The sequence below is a fragment of the Pleurodeles waltl genome, chromosome 2_2, assembly GCF_031143425.1.
Source record: "Pleurodeles waltl isolate 20211129_DDA chromosome 2_2, aPleWal1.hap1.20221129, whole genome shotgun sequence".
NCBI lineage: Eukaryota > Metazoa > Chordata > Amphibia > Caudata > Salamandridae > Pleurodeles > Pleurodeles waltl.
Window position 1 is genome coordinate 974,958,740 of NC_090439.1, and position 24,183 is coordinate 974,982,922.

Consider the following 24,183-nt stretch of genomic DNA (forward strand, 5'->3'; position numbering starts at 1 on the left):
AAAACAGCCAGTTGCAAAATCTGTAACAAATCTACTATTCAAGTCCATGTTCCAAAAAGGTTGGTTCTTGTTAAAGCTCATTTACACAGCATCAAAATGAAAAGTGAATCCAAAACTTTTATTTCCACACAATCTCCTCTGTTAGCATTGTGCTGTATAATAAAAGCAATGCAACATTAAATAAAAACAAGAGCATTCCAATAATGGAACAAAAGACTGTTAAAATATTTTTAAAAAGAACACCCTCCTTGGACGCATTACCAAAGAAAGTACACCTTTTCCAGTAAGTTTCTACTCCACAACCTTTCTAAACATATACATTGTACATTTTTAGTTTCAAACAAAAATCTGCTCAGGAAAAAACTGGACTAAAATATCCAACTGTACATAAAAGTAAATATGTACTGAAAGATACAGATGTAATTTCATCGTATTTTTCTTTTTTAAAGAAAAATGCTCTACAGTTGAATATTAAAATACAGGAGTCCTTTCATGCCTACAGAAAATGTGAATCCAACAACAAAGTGAATTGGGCCTGTAATGGTACACTATAATAATCAGAGGAATGAGAGGCCCTTCCACATGGTAAACAAAGTTCAGGGCACATTGAAAAGGAAAGGAGGTCCATATTTGACCGAGATCTTTTGTAGAGGAATAAAATGATACAGACTGCACCATTTGCCAGTATGAATTAACACCACATGCTCTGTAGACAGGCAAACTGGCAGAGAGGCAGTACCAATGCTTACAGACTGTATACAGTTTGAAAGACAAAGGACCAACATGATCCACAACATAGGAGAATTATCATGCATTGGTACAACAACCTGGACAAAGTAAATAGTTTAGTGAGTATTTCAAAATTATAGGTACCCTTCTGCTAGAAAACTGAATGTTGGGAGTAGCGCCTGTGATAGGCCTGTGTATAGTGAAGACTGGAATGGTGGTACATTCATTATCTTCCAGAATCAGACCCCAAGCAGAAAAAGGTGGGAATTTACTGCCACAGTTTTACAGTTAGAGCAAATTTCAGACTTGAAGTGTTTCCAATGACTCTCTGCAATACTCGTGAATAGCTGCAAAGGGCACTCTACAAGCAATTTAAAGGAGTAAAAACTAAGAAAGGCCCAGCATAGCTTTTTTAACAATAAGTCCTGTTTTGATGGAAGCTTCTATTAAAGAAGATAATTTACAATACATTATGGCTATTACTCAGCAGGGAAGTGTGAACAAGAACATGAAAGCAGTAATCCTAAAACCTCCCAAGATAAACAATGCAGAGGGCAAGATAGATAGCAACAGCAGACCACAGCTCTCCAAAGAAGGTTAAAAAAAAATGCAAATCTCGGGAAAACCATTCTAGAACTGAGAACCTGACATAGAATTCTTGCCACTAAAACTAATGTAGGACTAGTTCATTCTAGGTGCCTGCATATCAAAACAAAATATGCTCAACAAGGATGCCCCTATATGCCCAAGGGACAGGAGTCAATACGTACTATCCAAATACAAAGTCACGTGGGACTCATTGGAATGAGGACAGCTCTTCTGTCTGTTAGAGGAATCCGCAATCTAATTGACAACAAAATTGCATTTCAAACTAATTGACAGAAGAAAAAAAACAATCTGAGAATACCAGTAGGAGGGCGTTTTAATTAACAAAAATATTGGGTGCATAATTAAACGAGTAGAAATAACATGTAGGTCTGAAAACGAGAAAAAAGTGGATTTATTTTTGCTTTCTGTGTTTTCTTATCAGCCGAAAAAACACAGGCAAACAGTATCTATAGGCTTTCCTTGAAGAATGCACCATCAAGCACATATTTTATTTAATCATCAGTGGCCTAGGTTAACATAGTATTATGAATAAATGTTAAACTTGTTTGAAACATTTAACAATGGTCCTTACTGTAGATTCTTTTTAACCTCCACATGTTCATAAGTTTATTAAGTGAATTAAATGTTTAGCTTTAAATCACAAGATCTGTTTCTTTATGAAAAAGCTGAGTAGAAAAGGCGTATGGGAAGGAAATGTAATGTGCTAATATGCATCACATAAACCATTAACTTTTTCTCTTCTATTCCTTGCAGTGGTGTGAACCGGCTTCCAGTAGTTTAGTTGCAACGTTAGAACATGATAAATAAAATGCTTCATAGCTGCTTTGTTTAGATAGATTAGTCAACAGTAACTGTCCTGTTCCCAAGAAGACATCAAAGCCTGAATGGATGAACTAATGGCCGAGATGACGAAAGAAGCTACAAAACTGAATTATTTTAAAATGTGTGTTCCTAGATTAGTGGGAGTAATCCTACTCCCTATTCTGACACTCTCCACTTGTTGAGTGTTTGCTGACTCCCCACAGACACTCTCTGGGATACTTCTCAGACTATTTTCAGACTGCTTTAAATTTGACATTTAGATTCATTCCAAGTCTCTCTGCCTGAAACTTTACTGATTTTCTCAATGCTTTCACAGCGCTAAATTTACAAACTTTTTATTGGGTTCTTCTAATTGATGTATTATTCTTTCCTTTACAAAACTATCCTTTAGATTAGACTTGGGAAATTAATTGTATGTAACACATCGTTCTATTTAACATTGATTTTATTGATTATGAAATCTGCTTCTGTAAATGAAGATGAGAAACTAAGAAAATTGATAATAAAAATACTAAAACTTAATCCATCTCTCATCATTGATTCATATAAAAGGTCAATGAAAAATTTAGATTTGTTAATGTTTTGATCTGCTGTTTCTCCTTGCTCATACACACTTCCAAAATCTATTGCCTAAGGTCCCGTAGTAAGCGTTCATTTTAAAATTATTTATTCCATGACCCCCGCTCTAACAAAGTTGGTAGCAGAGGGAGGTTTAAGTAATGAGACAAAGAAGCTGAAAAATTTCATGTGCCCAAGATAGATAAATGCCCATTTACCTAAAGTCTAAGTTCGAAGATTGACAGAGTGCGGTTCCTAAAGCAGTTTCCAATAGTGGTTGCACAGCGGTGAATTCCAGTTTCGGGTACAAGTATCAATAGGCTTATGAGTTGTAATTGTGATAATTAAAAGTTATTTGTGAATTGTACATTGTTTTGAGAAGTGCTTGTTCATTGAAGTTTTGAATTGCACTGTTGATCTTTATGCGTTTTTTTCTAAAAACGATAAAGAGGTTATTGGACTAAGAAGTAGTCTAAGATCCCGGGATAGATATAGAGATAAACAAGAGTTGATTTACGGTGTTCTTGTCTGCTAATGATTTGAAGTGCAGATCGTGAGCTGTCATCAACTGCATAATTGAGATAAGGATGATCATAAAATTAGTTGTGGTTATCCTAATATTGACCACTGTTGACAAAACCTGTTGTGCAAAGGTTCCACTACATGGATTAGGTGATTTCCCAGTAGTCAAGGTTTTATCATTGTGGTTGTAAAAATCTTTTCAATTGAGAAAAAAAAAATCTAAAAGGTGTAAAAACCTTAAAATTACAGCTGTTGCTTGTTCTATGGTTTTCTTTAGAAGAAGCAGAAAAAGATTGTTATTTTATGTTGCACAGAATTGTAGAATTGAAGCTCTGTGTGTGTACGAAGAAACTGTAAAGGAGGGTGAACCGCTGCAATGAGCAAGTTGCTGCATTACATTGTGCTGCACTGGTATTTGTTTGTTGGTGACACTGCCACGCTGAGATTGGTTGACCTATGTAAAGGGTTGTACTGTCATTGGTGGATTGGATTACAAAGCCTGACTGAGATTGGAAGAAGCGCTCTTCTAACTTTGACGTATACGGAATGGAATCAAAACACTTAAGCCTTGTATTTTGTTTAATGGCTGTTAGAAATGGGGTTTCGGGTTGGCTAGGGTGTGCACCTAAGCCAGGCAGAACCAACACATTCTGGTCAGGGCAAGGGACTTACAAGTCCAAGATAAACCCTGCTAACCCCCTTGGTATCTTGGCACGAGCAGTCAGGCCTATTCCAGAGGCAATGTGTAAAGCGACTGCACAACACACCCAACACATGTGACACACTATCCCCATCAAAGGAAACAACACCAAGCTATATAAAAATAAACTGTATTGAACACAACATAATTAGACCAAACACCACAAGTCAGTATATACCCTGCTACCCAAGCAGTTGTCTGAACGTTACCCAATAGTTACTCTGCAGAAACCAGCAGTAGTCACACATAACGCACAGGTTACCTATTATTCTGCAGCATAAGCAGTAGTCAAGAATCACACTACTAAGGAAATGCACTTGTCATACAAATAGCATAAATGCCCATACCAGGAACATTAGAAAGCATATGAAAAATCATAAAACATATCAGCATGTCATGCCATAAAAGGAACATCAGCAAACACATATGGCTCATCATATAAGAAACGGGTTGGCTACAACTTCCAGCATGCTCATACCAGGAACATCTGAAATATGTATTTCTGCAAGAGTTTCTGTTTTTGATGAAAAGACACTTCTAGTGCCATGAAGTACAAGGGGGGCCCCTGCACTCCTCTGCGCAAAACTGGGGTCTCGTGGCAATTCTGGGGTGTGGGGGGGCACACACCCCCTCCAATTTTTTATGTGCAACAATCATGGGCCAAGGAGGGGACATGGCGGTGTGGGCTTCCGGTGAGCCTTCCGTCCCGCCCGTGGTCTCCACAACAACAATAAGGACTCTGGTGGGGCAGAGAGCCTCGGGTGAGGCGTCCTTCCCCACCCGATCTCCAGACGGAACAAACATGGGGCTGCTTGGGACAGGAAGCCTCCAATGAGGCTTCCTCCCCTGCCTGTCCTCCAACAAGAAGAGAAGCCTGCCCAGACCGCAGCAGTGATCGGCCCTAAGTGAGGGCCTTCTGGTGCCCCGGGGGCGCTCCTCAGAGCACGCTTCATCCCGGGGGCACCGCTAGGAACGCCCTCGCTCTAGCTGTCCAAACTTCATGCCCCGGGGGCACCAAACGCTTAAGGAAAACAGACTAGCCGGACTGCGATGGCGATTTACAGGACAGAAACGCAGCTATGAGCGCTGGGGGGGCACCAGTACAAGCGCTCCTCAAGGCGCTATTGAATTAAAAGACAAGGTGCTCTCAGGGTCCCCCAGGACCAGGAAATAAAGTGCTCTCCAGGCGCTGTGTGATGAAGAAGAAGCACTCCTCATGCTTCAGGCAGTTGCAGGAGTCAGGGGCCACAGCACTCAGCCCCTGGGGGACACAACAGAGGGAACACAGGGCTGCAGGGTCCTGCAGCAGGCCAGCTCAAAGGGTTGCAGGCAGTTAGCAGTTCCTCCAAGTGACCAGGCAGGTCAGCACAGCAGCAGTCCTATGCAGTTTCTGGGGAGTCCCTCCAGCAGCATTCTATGTCCAGATACAACTCTGTTTCAGTTCCAAAATGTCTCCAAATTGTGGGGAAAAAAACCCTGTACTTATACTCAGTTTTGCAAAGGTTTAACAAAGAAGGAGAGAGGAGGTTCCAAACAGTTACAACTGGTTCTGGGAGTGCCCCCCTCTTTCATCCGTCACAGGCTCTAAACATCAGTAGGGGGATAAACAACCCTTTTGTGTGAGGCCAGGGCACAGGCTTTACAGATGCATGTGTGCCCCACGTCCCCCTTCTCTCAGCCCAGGAAGACCATTCAAAATGCAGCTGCACCTCTGTGACACCTCCATCTTCCCTGTGTACAGGTTGTCTGAAAAGTATGCACAAAGCCCAACTGTCACTCTGCCCAAACGTGGATTGGAGTCAAGCTACAAAACACCAGAGTAATACGCACAGTGAAATGCTCACTTTCTAGAAGTGCCATTTCTGTAATTGCAATAAAAAAATCCACCTACACCAGTAAACATCATTTCTCACTACCATTAAAACCATACCAAACATGCCTACGCTACCCCTCACAAATCAGACAATACCCCCCTACACATAAGGCAAGGCATTTCCAATGCAATCCTATGAGAAGGCAGCACTCACAGCACTGAGAAACCATATACATTGTTTGTCACTACTAGGACATGCCACGCTACTAGGCACATGTCCTGCCTTCTCCCTACATAGCACCATGCCCATAGAGCTAGCTAGGGCCTACCTTAGGGGTGACTTACAAGTAGTAAAAGGGAAGTTCTGGGCCTGGCAAGTAAATTTAGATGCCAGGTCCCTGTGGCAGAAAATGGCACACGCAGGCCCTGCCTAGCAGGCCTGAGACAGGGTTGAAAGGCTACTTCAATGGGTAGCGCAAGCAGCGCTGCAGGCCCTGGGTATAGGAATACCACTGTACAAGGGACTTACAGGGAAATAAATATGCCAATTACGTGTAAGCCAATAATACCAACTTTAGAAGGGAGCGCACCTGCACTTTAGCACTGATCAGCAGTGATAAAGTGCTCAGAGTCCTAGAGCCAACAGCAAGAGGTCAGAAAAAATAGGAGGAAGGAGGCAAAAAGTCTGGGCATGAATCCGAAAAATGGGCCAGGTCCAATAATTGCTATGCGTGGAATTTAATTCAAAATCATGAAATTTGTCAACGCTCCAAGAAAATTTATAAGCGGTGATGTGACTATTGCTTTTCGGGAAAGTGAAGAGTAACCTCCTGAGGGTACGCCTGCATGTCATATGATGACTGAAGAAGGGTTAAAAATAGGTGTATGGCTTTGTTAATGGTGTAAGATAACTGACAATGAGGGTCCATTGAGTTTTCCAGGACAGGGATCATTTAATTTCATGGCGATAAACCGATTACAAGAAATTCTTTGCGAAATGACGCCTCCTCCCCCACCCACACAATTTGAAGCCTAAAGAGCTTGGGTACCAAGGATGAACAAAAAGAGCTATACAAAAGTATGCAGGCGCAGATTGGGACAAATATAAGCAGCGATGGAAAAAATACATAGTAGAGGAAACTAGAATATATCCTGTCATTTCTAAAGAGAAAAATGAGAAGTCAGAGAAACATGAGAAGCCTAAAAGGAAAGCGATTAAGGGAGATTCCGAAGAAAAAAAACTAAACCAAAATCAGCTTCTGAAACAGATTTGGGGGATGAAATTCTGGAGGAACTATTAGCTGGATGTCCACCACCATAAGTAGGACGTGAAGCAAGTATAAAACAGTACATAATAATGATATAACTGCAGCTACAGCTCCTATTGATCCACACACATATGAGATTACTGGATAAGAACGCAAGCAATACAGCCCGTTGTTACACAGCCAGTGTTGACACAAACGATAATACCACAGCCTATCATAAATCAGCCAATTGTAGCACAGTCTGTTATGACACAGCCTGCAGTTCAGCAAGTAATTCCAGATGTTTCCGCTCATGTAAGGACTGCTCAAGTGGTGATGCCTATAGGTGTTCCCGCTTCCATAGTGACAGCACCAGCACCGAATACTAAGGAGTCAGCAATCCAGCCCAATGAGACATGTGTAGTAAACACAATAGAACCCCAGACAAATTGTGCATCAAATACAGTAGCTCAAAGAGTTGTTGGACGTGCATTAGAGATTTCCAACCTCACAAAGTTCTCAGATTCTTTTGTGGACACCACCCCAAACAATCCAAGCCCCAGGAGAGGGAAAACAATTTCTTTCCATGACACAAATTGCACAGGGAACAGAAGAACATGCTTGAGAATGGGATTCTTCCTCCATGGTTTGAGGAAGCTGCTAAGAAGGGTACGAGAACAGAGGACTTGGAGAGACTAAGTACTAGTTCAGATTTAGAGACTAAAAGATTATTGAATGTCTCAAGATTACAAATAGAATTAGAGGAAATAGTTAAAGCATGTCTAGACTTAGATTATGTAAATCAATATAAAGAGAAATTATTGATTTATTTGGGCAAAGGGATTACTATAAGAGCTGAAGTGGTGCATGGTATTGTAACTAAAACAACAAATAAATATGAAGTCGATCTTTCTAAAAGCATCCTGTTGCAGAAAAGTTTTGGGGTACAGCTGGATGATGAATAAACTGAGACAAAGCATTCTTCTGGAATGCAATTGCATGTTACTGAATTGGTAAAATGCATTTGTAGATTAAGCAAATTTGATAAATTAGACAGCAAAGGGAAAAAGAAACATGAGAAGAAAAATAAACTTGTACGAATGACGAAAATAAAAAGAAAGCCACCTTTAGACTCTCCAGACGATGAGCAAACTACAGCCTTAAGAGAAACTTCAGGTGGAATGTATGTGCGTGCTCCTTGCAGTAGGGGAGATCTTGCATCAATTACTAACAATTTTACAAAATTGAGAAAGATTGCTAAGCAGTGGTACACACAAGCTGAGAGGTGTACTAAGATTCGAAAAGTGTTTTTGACACTGTTGTTCAAAGTGATTTGTGGGCTGAATAGAAGATTGATGTTCAGTACACAGTCACGGAGCCAGCAACAGGTCCTCTAACTAATGTATATTCACCTCTTGTGCGGACAAAATACAATTAGTTGATTACCTTTCTGAAAGGTAGAGTTTCCCCTAAAGACTTTGGGTAATGGGCGGTTAAATCAAATACACCTGGAAGTAAAGTCAGCATATGAGTTCTATGAGAGATTATTGAAAGCATTTTGGCAGTATACGGGTCAAACACATCATTAGGTGACAGATATGGGATTCTTTGTATCTCAGTTTGTGGTCAGTTTGAGACCTGAGATTAGCTAGTACATACAGCAGAATGTGATTTGTTGGTAGACCAAGTCCTTAGATGAGGTTCTGAAGTATTCAGAATACTGCAGTGATGAGCAGGAGGTGAAACAGTGGTAGCATAAAGAGAAGTTCATGATAGCCCAGACAAAGTTGGCACTGAGTGGTTTTCAGAATCAAATGTTTGCAGGAAATGGTGTTGCAGTACAAGGTGTTGGTGTGCAAGGTAGTTTAGAAGGAGTTGGATTTCAAGCAGGAATGCAAAGTGTTCAAGGAGGTATTGTTGTTACACAGGGTAGAGGTTGAGGAAATCAAATTGATCCGATGTGGATGTGACAATGCTAAAAAAAATAATCAAGTTCAACTAATGCCAATCCCACAAGCCTCTACGGTTCATCAGAATGTGCGAAACACAAGACTGAATCAAAATCATTTGCTGTGAGTAAATCGAAGTGCAATGTAAATGCAAAATCAAAATTCAATTCAGCAGTTTCCTATGTTAGATGATGAGAACTTGGAATCAGGCATGTCACAATGACAGTGCCAGAGAGGTGAGGCAGATTGCGTGCTGGGCGCAATCTTAGAGGTAGACCAGAGTGGACCAACTGTAGAAGGTAAGGTTAATGGTCACCAACTATCAATTCTGATTGACACAGGTGCTGCCCGTTCCACTGTGAGAACAGCGGAAGTCACAGACCTACCCCTCTCTGGAAAGAAGATCTAAGTTGTAGGTGTTACAAACAGACAAATTTTTAACCCAATCTCGAACGAAGTTCCTATAAAAACAGGCACTTTTGAAGAAAATCACCAATTCGTTGTTTGTGACTCAAGTCCTGTGAATATATTGGGAAGAGACCTACTGTGTAAATTAAATTGTACAATTTACTGCATGTCAAATGGGGTTGAATTTCAGACCAAGGAGGATGTTGCATTCAAATTGGCTCAACAAGAAACAGTAGGTCTTTACTCAATGCTGACGGTAGAGGATTTACCACCAGATTTTAAAAAAACAAAAAAACTATGAATCCAGGGGATTTCACAGGGAAAGATATCGGACTAATAAAATGTGTAAAAACCAGTCCGAATAAACGTTAAACCAAATGCCATTTTAACAAGAACACAACGCTATCAAATGTCTCCAGAAATAATAGCAGGAATAAAACCGATAATTGAGGACATGATACAGAAAGGCGTTTTAAAAGAAATAGTCAGGAGTCCATACAACTAGTAGATTATGGGATTACAAAAGCAGAATGGCAAGTTTAGGATTGTGCAGGAACTGAGAGAGGTTAATAATATTGTATTTCCATGTTGAATTGCTGTACTGAATCCAGCCACCATACTTTATCAGATTCCGTGTACAGCAGAATGGTTCACAGTTGTGAATCTTTGCCAATCTCTTTTCTTGACTCCATTACTCGAGGATAGTCAATATCTATTCTCCTTCAAGTTTCTTAACTATTAGCATGGTATTAAGTTCCACAAGGCAACACTGAAAGTCCCTTTATTTTTCAACAGTTTTTAAAGAAAACTTTGGAAACACTGACCATGCCCTGTAACTCAGTTATTGTCCGATACATTGTTGACATATTAGTGGTATCACCGAAAAGGGCATCCTGCAAACAAGACACCATTGTCTTGCTAAATCATTTGGTTCAGAATGGACATAAATTGTCCCCCAAGCAAGTTGAAATACTGTCTAAAAGAAGTCAAATATTTGGGGCATTTCATTGAGAAAGGAACAAGAGAAGTGTCAGAGAGCGAAAGCCATTTTGCGAATTAGTCCTCCAAAAACGCAAAGAGAAATCACCATGTTTTTAGGAATGGTTAGTTACTGCCAACAACTTTTCCATGATGGCAAAGCCTTTACTGAAGCTGGCGCACAGAGATGCGCCTGATCCAATTCCATGGGACAACAAATACATGAAAGCTTTCACAGAGCTGAGAATAAATGTCTGTTGTGCCCCGACCCTGGGATTGACTGATAAGTCAAAGGATCTTATATTGTTTTGCAGTGTGAGGGAGGGCTGCTCTCTCTCAGTGCTTACACAGATGCATGGTGATGCTAAAAAGCCAGTGGCCTATTTCTCAGTCACACGTGATCCAGTAGCTGCCACACTGCCTAGCTGTCCTAAAGCAGCGGTAGCTGTGAGTGTTAGTCTCAAGAGATATGAAAGCATAGTGATGTGATATCCTTTAACAGTTATGCTCCCTCAATAAGTTGAGGTTTTGCTAACTAAAACCCAATACATGACCAATTCTAGACTGACGTAACATGAACAGCAGATACTCGGTTACAGTAATATAACACTGAAGTCTTGTGTCCTAGTTCACTGCCCACCTACCTGAATGTGATGTATCTAATAAATTTGAACATGACTGGATTAATGTCACAGATTTATGCACCAAGACCTGACATAAAGGATGAGCCTTTAATAATCTCCGACTATGTCATTTTTGTGAATGGGTCATGTCTAACAACAAATGGTGGTTCCTTGAGAGCAACTTATACTGTCTGCACAATACACGAAATAATAGAAGCTTCATGCTTCAAGGAGTTTCATCAGCACAAGTTGCAGAATTGATTAATCTTACCAGAGCCTGCAGCATAACAGCCCAAATGAGAGTGACTATATTTACAGATAGCCAGAATGGCTTTGGTGTGGTCCATGATTTCGGTGAGCTATGCTCACAAAGAGGGTTTATGACATCATCTGGTTCACCCATAAGAAAGAGTGGACAAGTGAGGTGATTACTGGAATCTTTACAGCTTCCAACTGAAATTGCTATTGTCAAAATGGGCTGCACACACAGGAAAGAGAACGGTTATGTCACTGTCGGCAACAGATCAATAGATATGCAGATGAAGTGGCACACTATTGTGCAACTGCAGCCTGTACACTTGATGGGACATTCATAGACTGATCTCAAGAGGACACTGTCTATTCTATGCTGATAACAATAACTGACACTATGGAAGATCTGAAAGCCATGCAGGAAAATGTATCTGAAGCAGAACAACAGAGCTGGATCAGAGCTGGATGTGGAAAAGATGAAAGTGACATCTGGGTTTCAGCAGACGGAAGACCAGTGTTACCAGACAGCTTTTATATCAAATGACATTACATTTCCATGGCCTTACACATCCAGGTAGGAACGCTATGGTTAGGTCATTAAACAGAATTGATTTAAATCCAGATTTAGATTTATGTCACAGATGTGTAACATGTCAACAAGTGAATGTTGGGAAACAAACACCATTTAAAGTTAGCCAAATAGGAAGGTCAGGAGGTCCTTTCAACAGAATACAGATGGACATCATCGAGATGCCCTTTTGCAACAGGATGAGCGATGTCCTGCTTATGGTGTGCATTTTCTCTAGATGAGTGCAAGCCTACCCAACAAGAAAAAATGTCTGTCTCACTGTAGCCAAACTGCTGATGGGGGAATTAGTCTGAAAGGTACGGTATATGCCTGTTTCTTTGGAGTCACATTGAGGAACTCATTTTAACAGTGAGATTATTAAAATGTGTGCAACAATGTATATTGAGCAGAAGCTACACGGCAGTTAGTGACCTGAAACATCCGGAATCATTGAGCAGATTAACACAACTATTAAATCCAGACTGCCAAAGGTTTGTGCTTCAACTTTACTGAAATGGCCTGATGCATTACCATTAGTATTGAGGAGTATGCAAAGTACACCTCATAGATAGACTGGTTCATCCCCACATGAGATACTCACTGGGAGAGCAATGAGATTACCTGCTGTTCTTGCAAATGCACTTGTGAATATAACAGATGACATGATACTCGATTATTTCAAAGGACCAGCTGATGTGGTGTATTCTGTCTCTCAACAGGTTGAAGCTGTCGCTACAAATCCACATCAAGAGCAGTGTCATGATCTCAGTCCAGGCGACTGGGTTTTAATCAAGAAGTACTTGAGAAAGTCCTATCTGGAGCCAAGATGAAAAGGCCCCTATCAAGTCATTCTTATCACGAATAAAGGTGTCAAGTGAACTGGAATGTCAAACTGGGTAAATGCCTTTCATACCCAGAGTACAAGAGATCTTTATGAGGAAATTGTATTGTAGGAGCCTGAACCGAGGACACTGGTGAATGTACCACCACAAGTTTACAGACTTGAATAGAGAAAAGAAGAGTTTGTGATTAGAGCCAGCAAGAAGAAAGGAGTGTAGATTTGCAGACAGGTGAAGAAATCCAATTGACAGACATCTCACAGAGTGACACAGAAAGTGGAGAAACAAAAACTCAAGCTGAAGGGACAATCGAGATATCTGAAGAACAACAAGAAGATCCAGGAGAAGTAACAAGTTCTGGGTCAAGAACAACAAACGGCACCCACAATCAAAATAAGCTCAAATTAAGTGTGTCAGTTGGATCCATACCATGGACAGCTGATGAAGAAACAGAATAAGTGACACAGAACAAGAACAACAAATACTCAGAATATCCAAAAGAGCTAGAGTGCCCTCTCAAAGATATGCAGTACCTAAATGGAAATATTATGCGAGCCAAGTACTAAAAGTACCAATCTCAGAATGCTTGAATGGAGTGAGGAGGTGCCCGAGTCTCAGTGAAATTACTAAAAAGAAATAGTTGTAAACAAATGCATTCAATTAACTGTTTAGATTGAGACTTTAATAAAAAGTTATTAAAAGAAGATAAAAAGAGTATTTAGGCTGAGACAGCAGAAGAACAGTAGGGATACAATTTTAGAAAAACAGAGTAGGGTTAAGGAAGACTATATGAAGATTACTCTAAATAGAGCTGCAACTAACTACCAAAGGAAAAAAAAGAAATCTGAAGATTGCGATAAATATGTTAACTTTGCTGTCACACACATATTGCTTTATAAGATCTGGTTCTAGATAGATGTGTACCTTAACCAGAAATAGATGTAAGATTATTATAGGCAATGCATTTACATTATTAGTTCTGTTGCATTTGCCATATTATTACCAATTTATTTTACACCAGAGACAGAGAAATCTGTAGATACATTCACTGACACAACATCTAGATCAGATAATAATTAAGATGAGTTTAAGGCTTCTTTTGTTGATTACATCAAGGAAGATTACTTAACAAATGCTTATTCTAGATTAGCGCAATAATATACAAAAGCCATTGACGCAATGGAGTGCTATGTATGGGCACCCATGCCTTCCTCAGCTGATGAGCAAGTAGCTTATCATCATATTCCCGCTTTCCTATGCTGTATCATGCAGAATATTGCTTAGTTTTGTATATAGACAGAGAAATTGAAATTTTGAATACTACTTCTCTAATGTTGACATGGTTCTTCCAAAATTTCCACTAATGAAGAGCATAAATCTACATCTACAAGCTAAGGAAATAGAGATGGCTTGGTATTACTTTAGAACTTTTCTTTCCAAAACACTGATAGAACAATCAAAAATAACCCAACTTGATTTATGAATTCACTAGAAAAGGCTTTAATTTTAATATTAGAAGAGAGAAATACTCAGTTTCTACAAAAAGCATATAAAAGGAAGATGGCATAAAGAATGTGTGGAAAAGAGAAGAAGAGGACTTTAGAAAGAAAATGTCAGTTCCAAAATTAAAATTATGAAAAGAGACACAAAGGGAAATTATATGTGGTTGAAAGAAGAATTAATGGGAAAAAGACACCAGAAAGGAGTAATAGTAATTCTTTTTGAGTTATCAAGAGGAACAGGGCACGTTTGCAGGAGGATGATCCATTTATGTGTGGAGTATATTTTATCTGTCGAGAGAATGCTTATTTTAAATTGCTAGCGGATTGGGAGGGCATTTGCTATGTATCATGTACAGATTCTAGATGCACTAACAATGACACCTGCACATAGATATACATGCAGTGTGAATGAGGGGACACAAATAGTGGGAGGCATATTTGGAGCTATTATATCAGCAGTAGGAGTAGTATTAAATGATGAAAAGATAAGAAAGCTTTCAACAGTAGTAGACAAACCAGCACCTAGTACATCTTGAGGTTTATTAGTTAGAAACACAGAATTAGTAGTGATAAGATCAATGTTACTTGAAAACCGGTACGCGTTCGATATTTTACTCACAGAAAAAGGCAGAGTCTCCAGGATGATGGAGACTGAAAATTGTTGCACCTATATCTCAGAATCTCTGGCGAGAGTAAGAGGACTATAGACTATTCAAAGAATAATTCTGACTTTAAGCTAGCTTTAGAACCTATAGAAACCAGAAGCATAGTGCAAAGCTTTCCTAAGGGAATTTCTTCAAAAGACAACTGGATAAAAGCAGCAGGAGGAATCCTCAAAGCTATCTCAGTTCCTGTACTAGCAGTAGTTGTTTGTTTGCTATCTACCCTAACAATTTACAAGACAATAAAGATTCTGTTAATATAGAAGAAAGTCGAGAAATGAATAGAAGAGTGAAGGAAGATTTAGAATTATGTAAGCACATTAATAAAGAATACAATAGTCTACAAGAAAGAGAAAATCTGAAAAGAAAAAGGAGAGTAAGTGCTTGAGAATAAACTCCAGGTATACCTGTGAATGTGATGGTTTGGGAATAATCAGATGGGGGAATTGAGAGGATGTTTTTAATGAACAAAAATATTGGATGCAGAGTTAAAAGCGTAGAAATAACATGTAGGTCTGAAAACAGGAAAGAAATAGATTTATTTTTACCTTCTGTGCTGTTTTTTTTTTAGAGGCTTAAAAAGCACAAGGCAACAATATATGTAGGCTTTAGTTAAAGAATGCACCATCAAGTACGTCATTAGTGACCTAGATTAACAATGTATTATGAATATTGTTTAAAAAATATTGAAACATTTAGCAATTGTCTATGTTGCAAAGTGTATTCTATTTAACCTTGACAAGTTCATAACTTCATTAAATGAAGAAAATGTTTAGTTTGAAATCACAAAAGCTGGATAGAAAAGAGTGTATGGGAAGGATAAATGTGCAAATATGCATTACATTAACCATTAACTTTTTCTCTTCTATTCTTTACAATGGTGTGAACTGGTATCCAGTTGATAGTTTAGTTGCAACGTTAGCACACGATAAATAAAATGTTTCATAGCTGCTTTGTTTAGATAGATTACTCAACGGAACGTGTCCTGTTCTCATGAATACATCGTAGCCTGATTGGATGAGCTAGTGGCGGAAATTAGGAGAGAAGTTAAAAGTTACTAAATTTAATTATTATAAAATGCAGGTTCCTAAATTAGTGGGAATAGCCTTACTTCACATTCTGACACTGTCACTTGTTGAGGTTCTTAGACTTCTCACAGACGCTTGGATACTTCTCAGAATCACTTGGAGCTGCTTTAAATTTGAAACTTAGATTCATTCTGAGACTCTTTGCCTGAAACGTATTTTGCTCTGAAACTTACAAATTCTTTATGGGTACTTTTAATTGATTGGTTATTCTTTTGGTTTACAAAACCATCCTCTAGATTAGACTAGGGAAATTAATTGTATGAACCATGTTTTATGCATTCTTCTGTTTAACATTGATTTTATTGATCTTTGACCATAAACTTTGCTTGTTAATAAGGATCAGAAACTAAAGAAATTGGTCATAAAAAAAATACTAAACCTTCATCCGAATTACACCATTGACTCATATAAAAATGTCATTGAAAAATTGAGAATTGTTAATATTTTAATTTGCAGCCTGTCCCTGCTAATACACACCTCCAAGATCTATTGCCTAGGGTCCAGTAGTAAGCTGAGATTTTTACATTATTTATTACGCGACTCTGCTCTAATACCAGCAGCTGACAAAGTTATATACTGCCTCACAATTATTTTCAATCAATACATATGGTGTACTGTATAATAAAATGAGATACATGTGAATATTGTGCAGATGACGCAGTGCTCACATAGTGACCATATTTACAACATATAATACATAAAACACTGTACAAATCCCAGTGGGCATAAATTACACCTGCACATGTAAGAGACAGAAACCAGAGTGATCCCAAGTTTCAGTGCTATACCATCTCACAGTCAGAGATAATTTACCACAACTTCCTAGTTACTCACCTCCTCAGTGTGGTATGTGGAAACATCTAATGTGCTGATTGCATGTTAGTCAGAGGACTACGTCCAGAGAAGGTCCTTCAAATAATTTGGGGTCAAAACATCAACAAACCCTCCCATTTGGCTGACACTGACGAATAACAGAAAAGGACTGTTGATTCACTTACACTACTCTTTTTTTATCATTTTATACACCCATTGGGAAATGTACAGTGTTTCATGTGTTATAAGTTGAAGATACAATCATGTCTATAGAATAGAAATTTCAATGTAAGAGATGTTTGATAAATTAATATTTTAGAAAATAGTTTTAATTAATTCAGAATCTCTTTGTTTCTCACTCAGAAACTAATAGTATTATAAAAAGATATGTGATGAAGTCAAATTCATTGTATACTTTTATTGGAGCCCCCCAGCCAGTGAAAGATGATAACCATTCCAAGATAGTGGCCACTTTGCATCATGACTGGCAGAACCAGGAACCGCTATGATTACTTTCTGAGAACAATTAAAAGAGGCTGAAACAACACGCACCTGCAGCTTTTACATGTCAACGTCCTATTAGGCATACAACACTATTGCTTCCCCCAATATGGCAACATGTGCAACCTTGTCATGTGCAAGCATGACAGTCCTTTTCTTTTGATCTAATGTGCCAGAAGACACAGGTCAAACGCACACAAAACAAATTTGCACATTCAGGCAGCATGTACGAACACACATGGAAGCTACTTCTCTGACCAAAGACTATTTTTAAGCCTATAAATATACCCAAATATAGACCATCATAAACACACTTTTGCTAGGGCCCACAGTCGTTAAGTGGGCGCATATAATGCATATGACTGAATTAATGGGACAGTAGGACATGAACTGACAATTGGAAGTATTTAATAAAGTAAAATACTGCAGTCAAAAGGCAGGTTTTATCCATAGCTTAACCTCTGCTGAAAAGCAATAAAACACAACTGAGCAGGACACATACTTTGTCGGGATTTTCTCGGACTTGTTCAGCAATTTATCGAACAGAGGAGACCAGACATCCCAGATTTCTCAAGGATCAGATTTTTAACATGAGTTAACATTGACAGTCAGTACCCTTGGGAATGGGTTTAGTCAATGCAAAGTAAAAGGGTTCCTGCAAAGTGAGAGAGTGAAGGATGCACAAGTGAGACAGAGAGAAGGACGAAATCTTAAAGAGCCAGCATAACACATGCTTCTAATATTGAAGGTTGTATAGCCGTCTAGTGTCAAGATTTGTGGCAGGCTGACATAAACTGCGGATTATTACCTTGGGAACAGAGGGGAAGTATCAATCTCCCAATAGCACTGCAGGATTAAAAATGTAATAATTTAAAAGGTATCAACTACATGCCAAAATTGAGAGTCACAGAAAATGGAAATCCAGGTATGAATAATTATATTAGCCAATTATGTAAATGATGGTTAGGGAGCAAGAACCTTTTAACACGTTTAAGAAATGACATGAGAAAGGTGTTATGCGTTTGTCATTCCAGTGAAGTACAACGTAAAACCGACTTTCCTGTGATGGTTTATTGGGCATATTAAGTGATTGGTAATGTATGAGAATAAAAACTGGACATGCGTTATTCCCTCCTGTCATTGCACGCTACCTGATACTGCTCGGATGTCTTAAAGGCACACTTCATGCCCATTTCATTCATGGCCACCTGGCTCACATTGATAAAAAGGATGACACGCATTATTTTCTATGTCAACTAGTCATCGGCTCTTGGGGAATTAAATGGCTACCACCATGTTATTCCACACTGCCTGAGCAAGTCAACCAAGAGTAAAGAAACTGAATGAAATGCATAATCGCAAACGAACACGTTTTAATAAATTAAGTTTAATCATCAGTGAAAAAAACCTTCCTCTTGTAATCGGGCGGCAGTAAAATGATTTGGAAAGGGCATGCAAAAGCAAGTTGGACAGTCAATCTTTAAAGTCACAAAGGGAGATATTAATAAGACAGGTAAGGAGGAAATCCCTGATGCGGTTCACGTCTTCAACCATATCCTCTGGGCAATGACTTGATATGATCACTAGAAATTCCCAAGAGAAGCTCAAGTGCACTTTAATTGCAAATCAGCGTGCATCCCACAATCGCAGAAAAAGCGAGGGGATCATTCGTAGGCCATGTTCAATAAAAACGTGGTCTCTCTACCAGAACATGCGTGAACAGTGTCACAGAAATTAAACCGCTTGCAAAGGCATAAATAAACAGGCGTAGACACAGACACAAGAGTCTAAGCCACAGACACACACCCACATACAAACAACCATAAATATGCAAACACTTGACCTCTGGCACGCAGATAGACAAGCACAAATACTTACAGATACACAAACATATAATGGACATGTAAACATGCAATCACATATACATCAAGCCAACAAGTATAGCTTTTTTGATATTAGCGCTTCTACAATGATTTACAATTTGATGTGTGTATTTAAAAGGATTGCTTAGACGGAGATTATAAACTTTAGTCAATATAGAATGTGTGAGAGAGTTTAGGGGTGAGTGAATGCACACTGAACGAGTAACTACAAAATCAGATAAGAAGAATTGGTTGTTTTACGGCTTTAATTGGGGAATGAGTGCAAGGATGATTCAACTGATATCACAGTGAGTGCATGCCCAGAAGGCCAGTGATATTGGTGGCAATTTAGAATTATTCTCTCCTACTGCTCTCACTCATCGTATACATAATCGCGCATTCATCCAAGCAAGATCCCAAAAAAACAACATTCTTTGGCGCAACGAACCCCAAACATGCATACAAACTTACTGATATATTGCTAGGTACTTTCACTAATAAAAGGAAACACTAATGGACTTTACCAAAACGTGTTCCTCGTGTAAAGGGCTCCGACACGCTTTCGTCTGGTATTCCAAGTATAAAAGCTACACAATAAATGCATAAATACTGTGTCCTACTATACCTAATAAAATTAATGTAGGATTCTTGAATTCGCATTCAGTCAATCACAAAGTGTATTGCGGGTACTCTGCCACTGAAAACACAGCCTAGGTTTAACTTTCCCATAACATGACTTAGGCTTGGATACTAAAGTTAACATCAAAACAGTTGAAATAATTGTCTGCTGGAAGCTAGTTTGTAGTAAAGTGCGTCATTCAAAATATTATTACTCCTCTGGCGCACGCACTGCTTTAGAAGTGCTATGTACTCCTGTCTTAAGAGTTAAATTATGAGTAAATGTGCGCGGACGATGTGAACACACAAAGTAGTATACTTATAATTTATAAGGGCGGGGGCTTTCGAAACCCTTCTCTCCTTTCTTCCGATTCGTTTTGCAAAGCTGGACGGTCTGCATTGGAAAGCTGCAAGGATTTCAGCCTTCCTTTTCGGGTTAGGTTCTTCTTCATGAATCAAGCGTAGACAGTGGGAAGCAGGGTTATCAGAACATAGCACAAAAGGTGATAGAGACAGTCTACTAATTCCAAAGAGCACCAGCGAATTCAACCTAATGACTGTAGTCCGTTATTGATGTTTCGACGGATGACATTTCTCCATAGTTTCTGTACTTCCGGGTCACAGAGGCACTTTTGCAGCCATTCCTATGGCTGAACAGACGCTGGTAATTTAGGAAGAGCGGGACAGACTCGTAATGTGTATGACGGCCTAGGATTGGAGCCCTTGGGGGTCACCACAGCCAATCCGATTGTGAGACAGAGAATTGGGACGTGCCTATTGGCTTTCATGTCTGCATGTGCGTCTGTGGTGTATAAACACTGTCAAAGGTATCCGAGGTGCGTCGTCTGCGGAAAGTGGGAGATTATTAAAAAGCAATCGGGAGAATGTATTTCTCCCATTGATTTCTATTAAAGCAGGGGCATTTTCAGAAAGGAGGCCGCCGAAGTTAAGCCATTTTTGGCTTAAAAATCGCCTGACTCCCGCCTGAAAAAGATGTATTTCCATGTAAGCATTCGTGCCAGCATTTTAGAACAGGAGCGTGGGAGATTTTCAGTAGAAAATAGGGGGAATGTATTTTCCCCATTGACTTCTGTTAAAGCAGAGTGTATTTTAGTACGGAGGCAGCTAAAAGTAAGCAATTTTTGGATTAAAAAAACGGGAATCTCCCTGCCTCAGGCGGGACTATTGGCAGTTGTGACATGGTAATAAATTTGCGATGGCCATCTCTGTGTGATCTCGGCTTGAACACGCCTTGCATGTGCAAACGCCTAGTGAGAATGGGAGCAAGCAGCGTTAAAGAGGGATGCAAAAAAGTATGGGACGTGGATTGTCTCCAAAGTAGCAGGGCCTATGTGAGAAAGGGTGTGGCTTAAAGCTTAACTTAAATTTCCCATAGTGTGCCAACCTACCGGTATTTTTGTTCCTCTCTGAGATTTCTGTTATCACATCCAGCAATATAACAGCACCACTGTTATAGACCTAAACCAGGTAGGACTGTTGGCTTTGTTGATGGTATTTATCTGTTTAAAATAAATTAGTAACAACAATGTGATTTTGTTGTAAATAATATTAACATTTTCAGTTGTGAGACTGTAAGTTGAAGGCCTGTGGATAGAGTAGTGGTTTTCAGAGTGTCTAATCACTTACACTATGTTCACACTACCACATGTATGCCCTTTTTTCCTCCCCATTTATCCTCCATCTGCATATCCTATATCTCATCACTTTCCTTTTTGCCACCCTCTTTTCATTCTGTCCTGATTAGACTTCCATGCATCTCCTTCCCTTCACCACCCCCAAACACACAATACACCTACCGCATTTTATTTTACTTTCACTTTGTCCATATTTTGACTAGTGTGCACCTCCCTTCACATAGCTTTGCGAAGAATCACATTTATAGTAGGAAAACGTGACCATTGCTTTGTGGGCTCTCCAGAATGGCCAAGGATTGGAAGACCATGCATTCTGAATACCTTTTTGACCAGTTAATAGGCACTAAGAGAAACTCACACTGCCTCGGGCCAGGTATAAACACCAGTGCCATCAGATTTATGGCCCAGGCTAGGGCACAGAGGTGAAGAATTGAAGCACTGAAGTATTTAACTCTTAAATAAAAGTCCTCGTCGTTTCAATATTGGAGCATGAGACCAAAAAGTTGTTTCTGAATGCTCTCTTTTAAATGGAAGAAAACTAAAACGAAAAGTTACCTTAATGATTAACTCTGGTATTTATTTTTTCTCCTATTTCAAAGTGTCACATTTACAAGCAGCAGGCCATTTGGTCCCAGTGGCCAGTAGACACTGTGCCATATTTATAACTGAAAAATATATTTTTTTACATACTTTAAACAAACCCCAAGAGGAAGGTTCGGGTAACCTTCTCCCTCACTTTGAGTAAGTTGTGAACTTCAAATGCTGGCCGTACTTGGTCTGTGTTAAAAACACACAAAAGAATTGGTCAGATCCCAATGTGCATTTCTAAGTCAGAGCCATACCCTCATACCCTCCTCTGTACTAAACATTCTCATCCTGGTACACTCTTACCACCGTCGCATCCCCCACAATATGTTCTCTTCTCTGGTGAGAAGAGCGATAAAATGCTCAATGTAGAAAACAACCAGTGCATTGAAAATTACCTGCACCACCAATGTGATGGCATTTGAAGCTAAGCTAAGCAGAAAATGGAGTCAAGGTGACAGCTACGTTTGTGCATTCTTTCTAGACAGCCACAACACAGGAAGGGCTGGGTGTGACAGGGGATACATCTGTATTCATCTGCATACTGATAGTCTTCTTGGGCTGGGAGAGGGAGAGGTAGTTCACATTTACATCTGAATAGTCATGTGTCCTGCCCTCTGGTAGGCTGGAGCCAGGACTGGGTTGAAAGGGATCCTTTGCACTTCAGAGAGTTCTTTTGAAGTCACTCCCTACATCAAAGGCCTTTTTGGTTATAAGTACTGGGCCTCTCACACCATATACTCAGAACATTTCTGGACTGAGGACAATCTGCCAGGAAGAAGGATTGCTGGGCTCAGAAGGGTCTGCCACTTTGCTGTTTGCTTTGTTGTGTTGGCCTGCTGCTTCTTGCCTGGGAATGAGAGGACTGGACTTAACTCTTTACATCCTGCAACCTAAAGTTTCTCCAAGGGCCTGACTGAATTTGCCTCATGTTTCGGAAGTCTCAGGGACATCGAAGACTTCACCTGCATTTTGCTACCACCACCTGGGCTACTCTGCTGTGAGTCCTGCCCTGCCAGGTGGTGCCAAATCCAGTCCTGACCCTTGGGGGTGAGTGTGGTGCTGCAATACAAGAAATCAATGCATCATCACTGGCGCGTCATTAGGAACTGACATATCGAAACCCAGCGCCTCATTCGGAACCGGCACATCCCACTGCAGAAACAACTGTGTCACTGTGTGTGTGTGTGTGTGTGTGTGTGTGTGTGTGTGTGCATAAATACTTTACACATTGCCTCTTTAGGCTGACTGCTCTGTGCCTAGCTACCAGAGGATGAGCACAGGTAAACCTTTAGGGGCAGATTTGAGAAAAGTGGCGCTGCACCCAGCGCAGTGCTATTCTTAATGGCCCCCCCACTGCCACCATGTGTGCACCATATTTAAAATATGGCGCACCATGGTGCACAGTAGGGGGCAATAGCGTCATAATTTTTGACGCTATTGATATACTGTTCGGGGTTAGTGCCAAAATTTTGGCGCCAATCTTGAACTGTACATAGCGGCCCATTGTAACCAATGGTGTGCCCCCTTTTAACACCTGCAGAAGTTAAAAATGCCGAAAAAAATGGCGCAAAGACATCCTTTAGATGTCTTTGCGCTATTTTTTCGCCCCCACCCAACGGGGGAACACCCCTCATGCATATATTATGCCTGGCACAGGCATAATGTGGCGCAAGGGATTACAAAGTGGCGCAATGTATGCATTGCGCCACTTTGTAAATCTGGTGCGGGCAGCTTTGAAATATAACTGCAGTGGAAAGACATCTTAACGAAATACAAGATTATACTTAAAACCAAGTTAGCCACTTTACAAACAATATATAAACAAAAGGCGGGAGCGAATATTATAGCATGAATGGTGCAGTGTAGGGACGGAAGGGCTGATAGTGTCTTTCTCACTCCTCATGAAGCAGTAGCATTTGAAACTCTGATCAGTGATCTCAAACTTAACTAGCACATGCAGAAGGAATAGGTATTCAAGAGTAATTCACTGTTTTCCATGATGGATATAATAGGGATGATATAGCTAGTGTGCACCAGCACTCTGCTAATTTGCTTCCCACCTTGCAGCAAAAAGAAAATTACTGAGGGTATTGCAATTTTGAGAACCATGACTGCATAACAAGGGCTGACAAGCAACCAGTGGGAGGGGCAAGACATGACTTCCTTCTTACCCAATATGAGATCTAAACTAATAGCAAAAGCACATTCAGTATAAGAGGGACCACTACTGCCCCTCTTGACGGGCATGAATACATCTGATAAAGAGCACGAGGCAAC

General features: G+C 39.9%; 1 protein-coding gene across 2 annotated transcripts in view; it reads right to left on the reverse strand.

Annotated features, from left to right (window-relative positions):
- The window catches only part of TAF2 (TATA-box binding protein associated factor 2), a 663,535-nt gene extending 643,242 nt beyond the window's left edge, over positions 1–20,293 (reverse strand). For both annotated transcript variants that reach the window (XM_069220673.1, XM_069220672.1), the window contains exon 1: positions 19,986–20,293. In XM_069220673.1, the coding sequence (XP_069076774.1) occupies positions 19,986–20,063 (78 nt within the window). In that variant the 5' untranslated portion in view covers positions 20,064–20,293. The remainder of the gene's footprint in view (positions 1–19,985) is intronic.
- Positions 20,294–24,183: the final 3,890 nt, after the last annotated feature.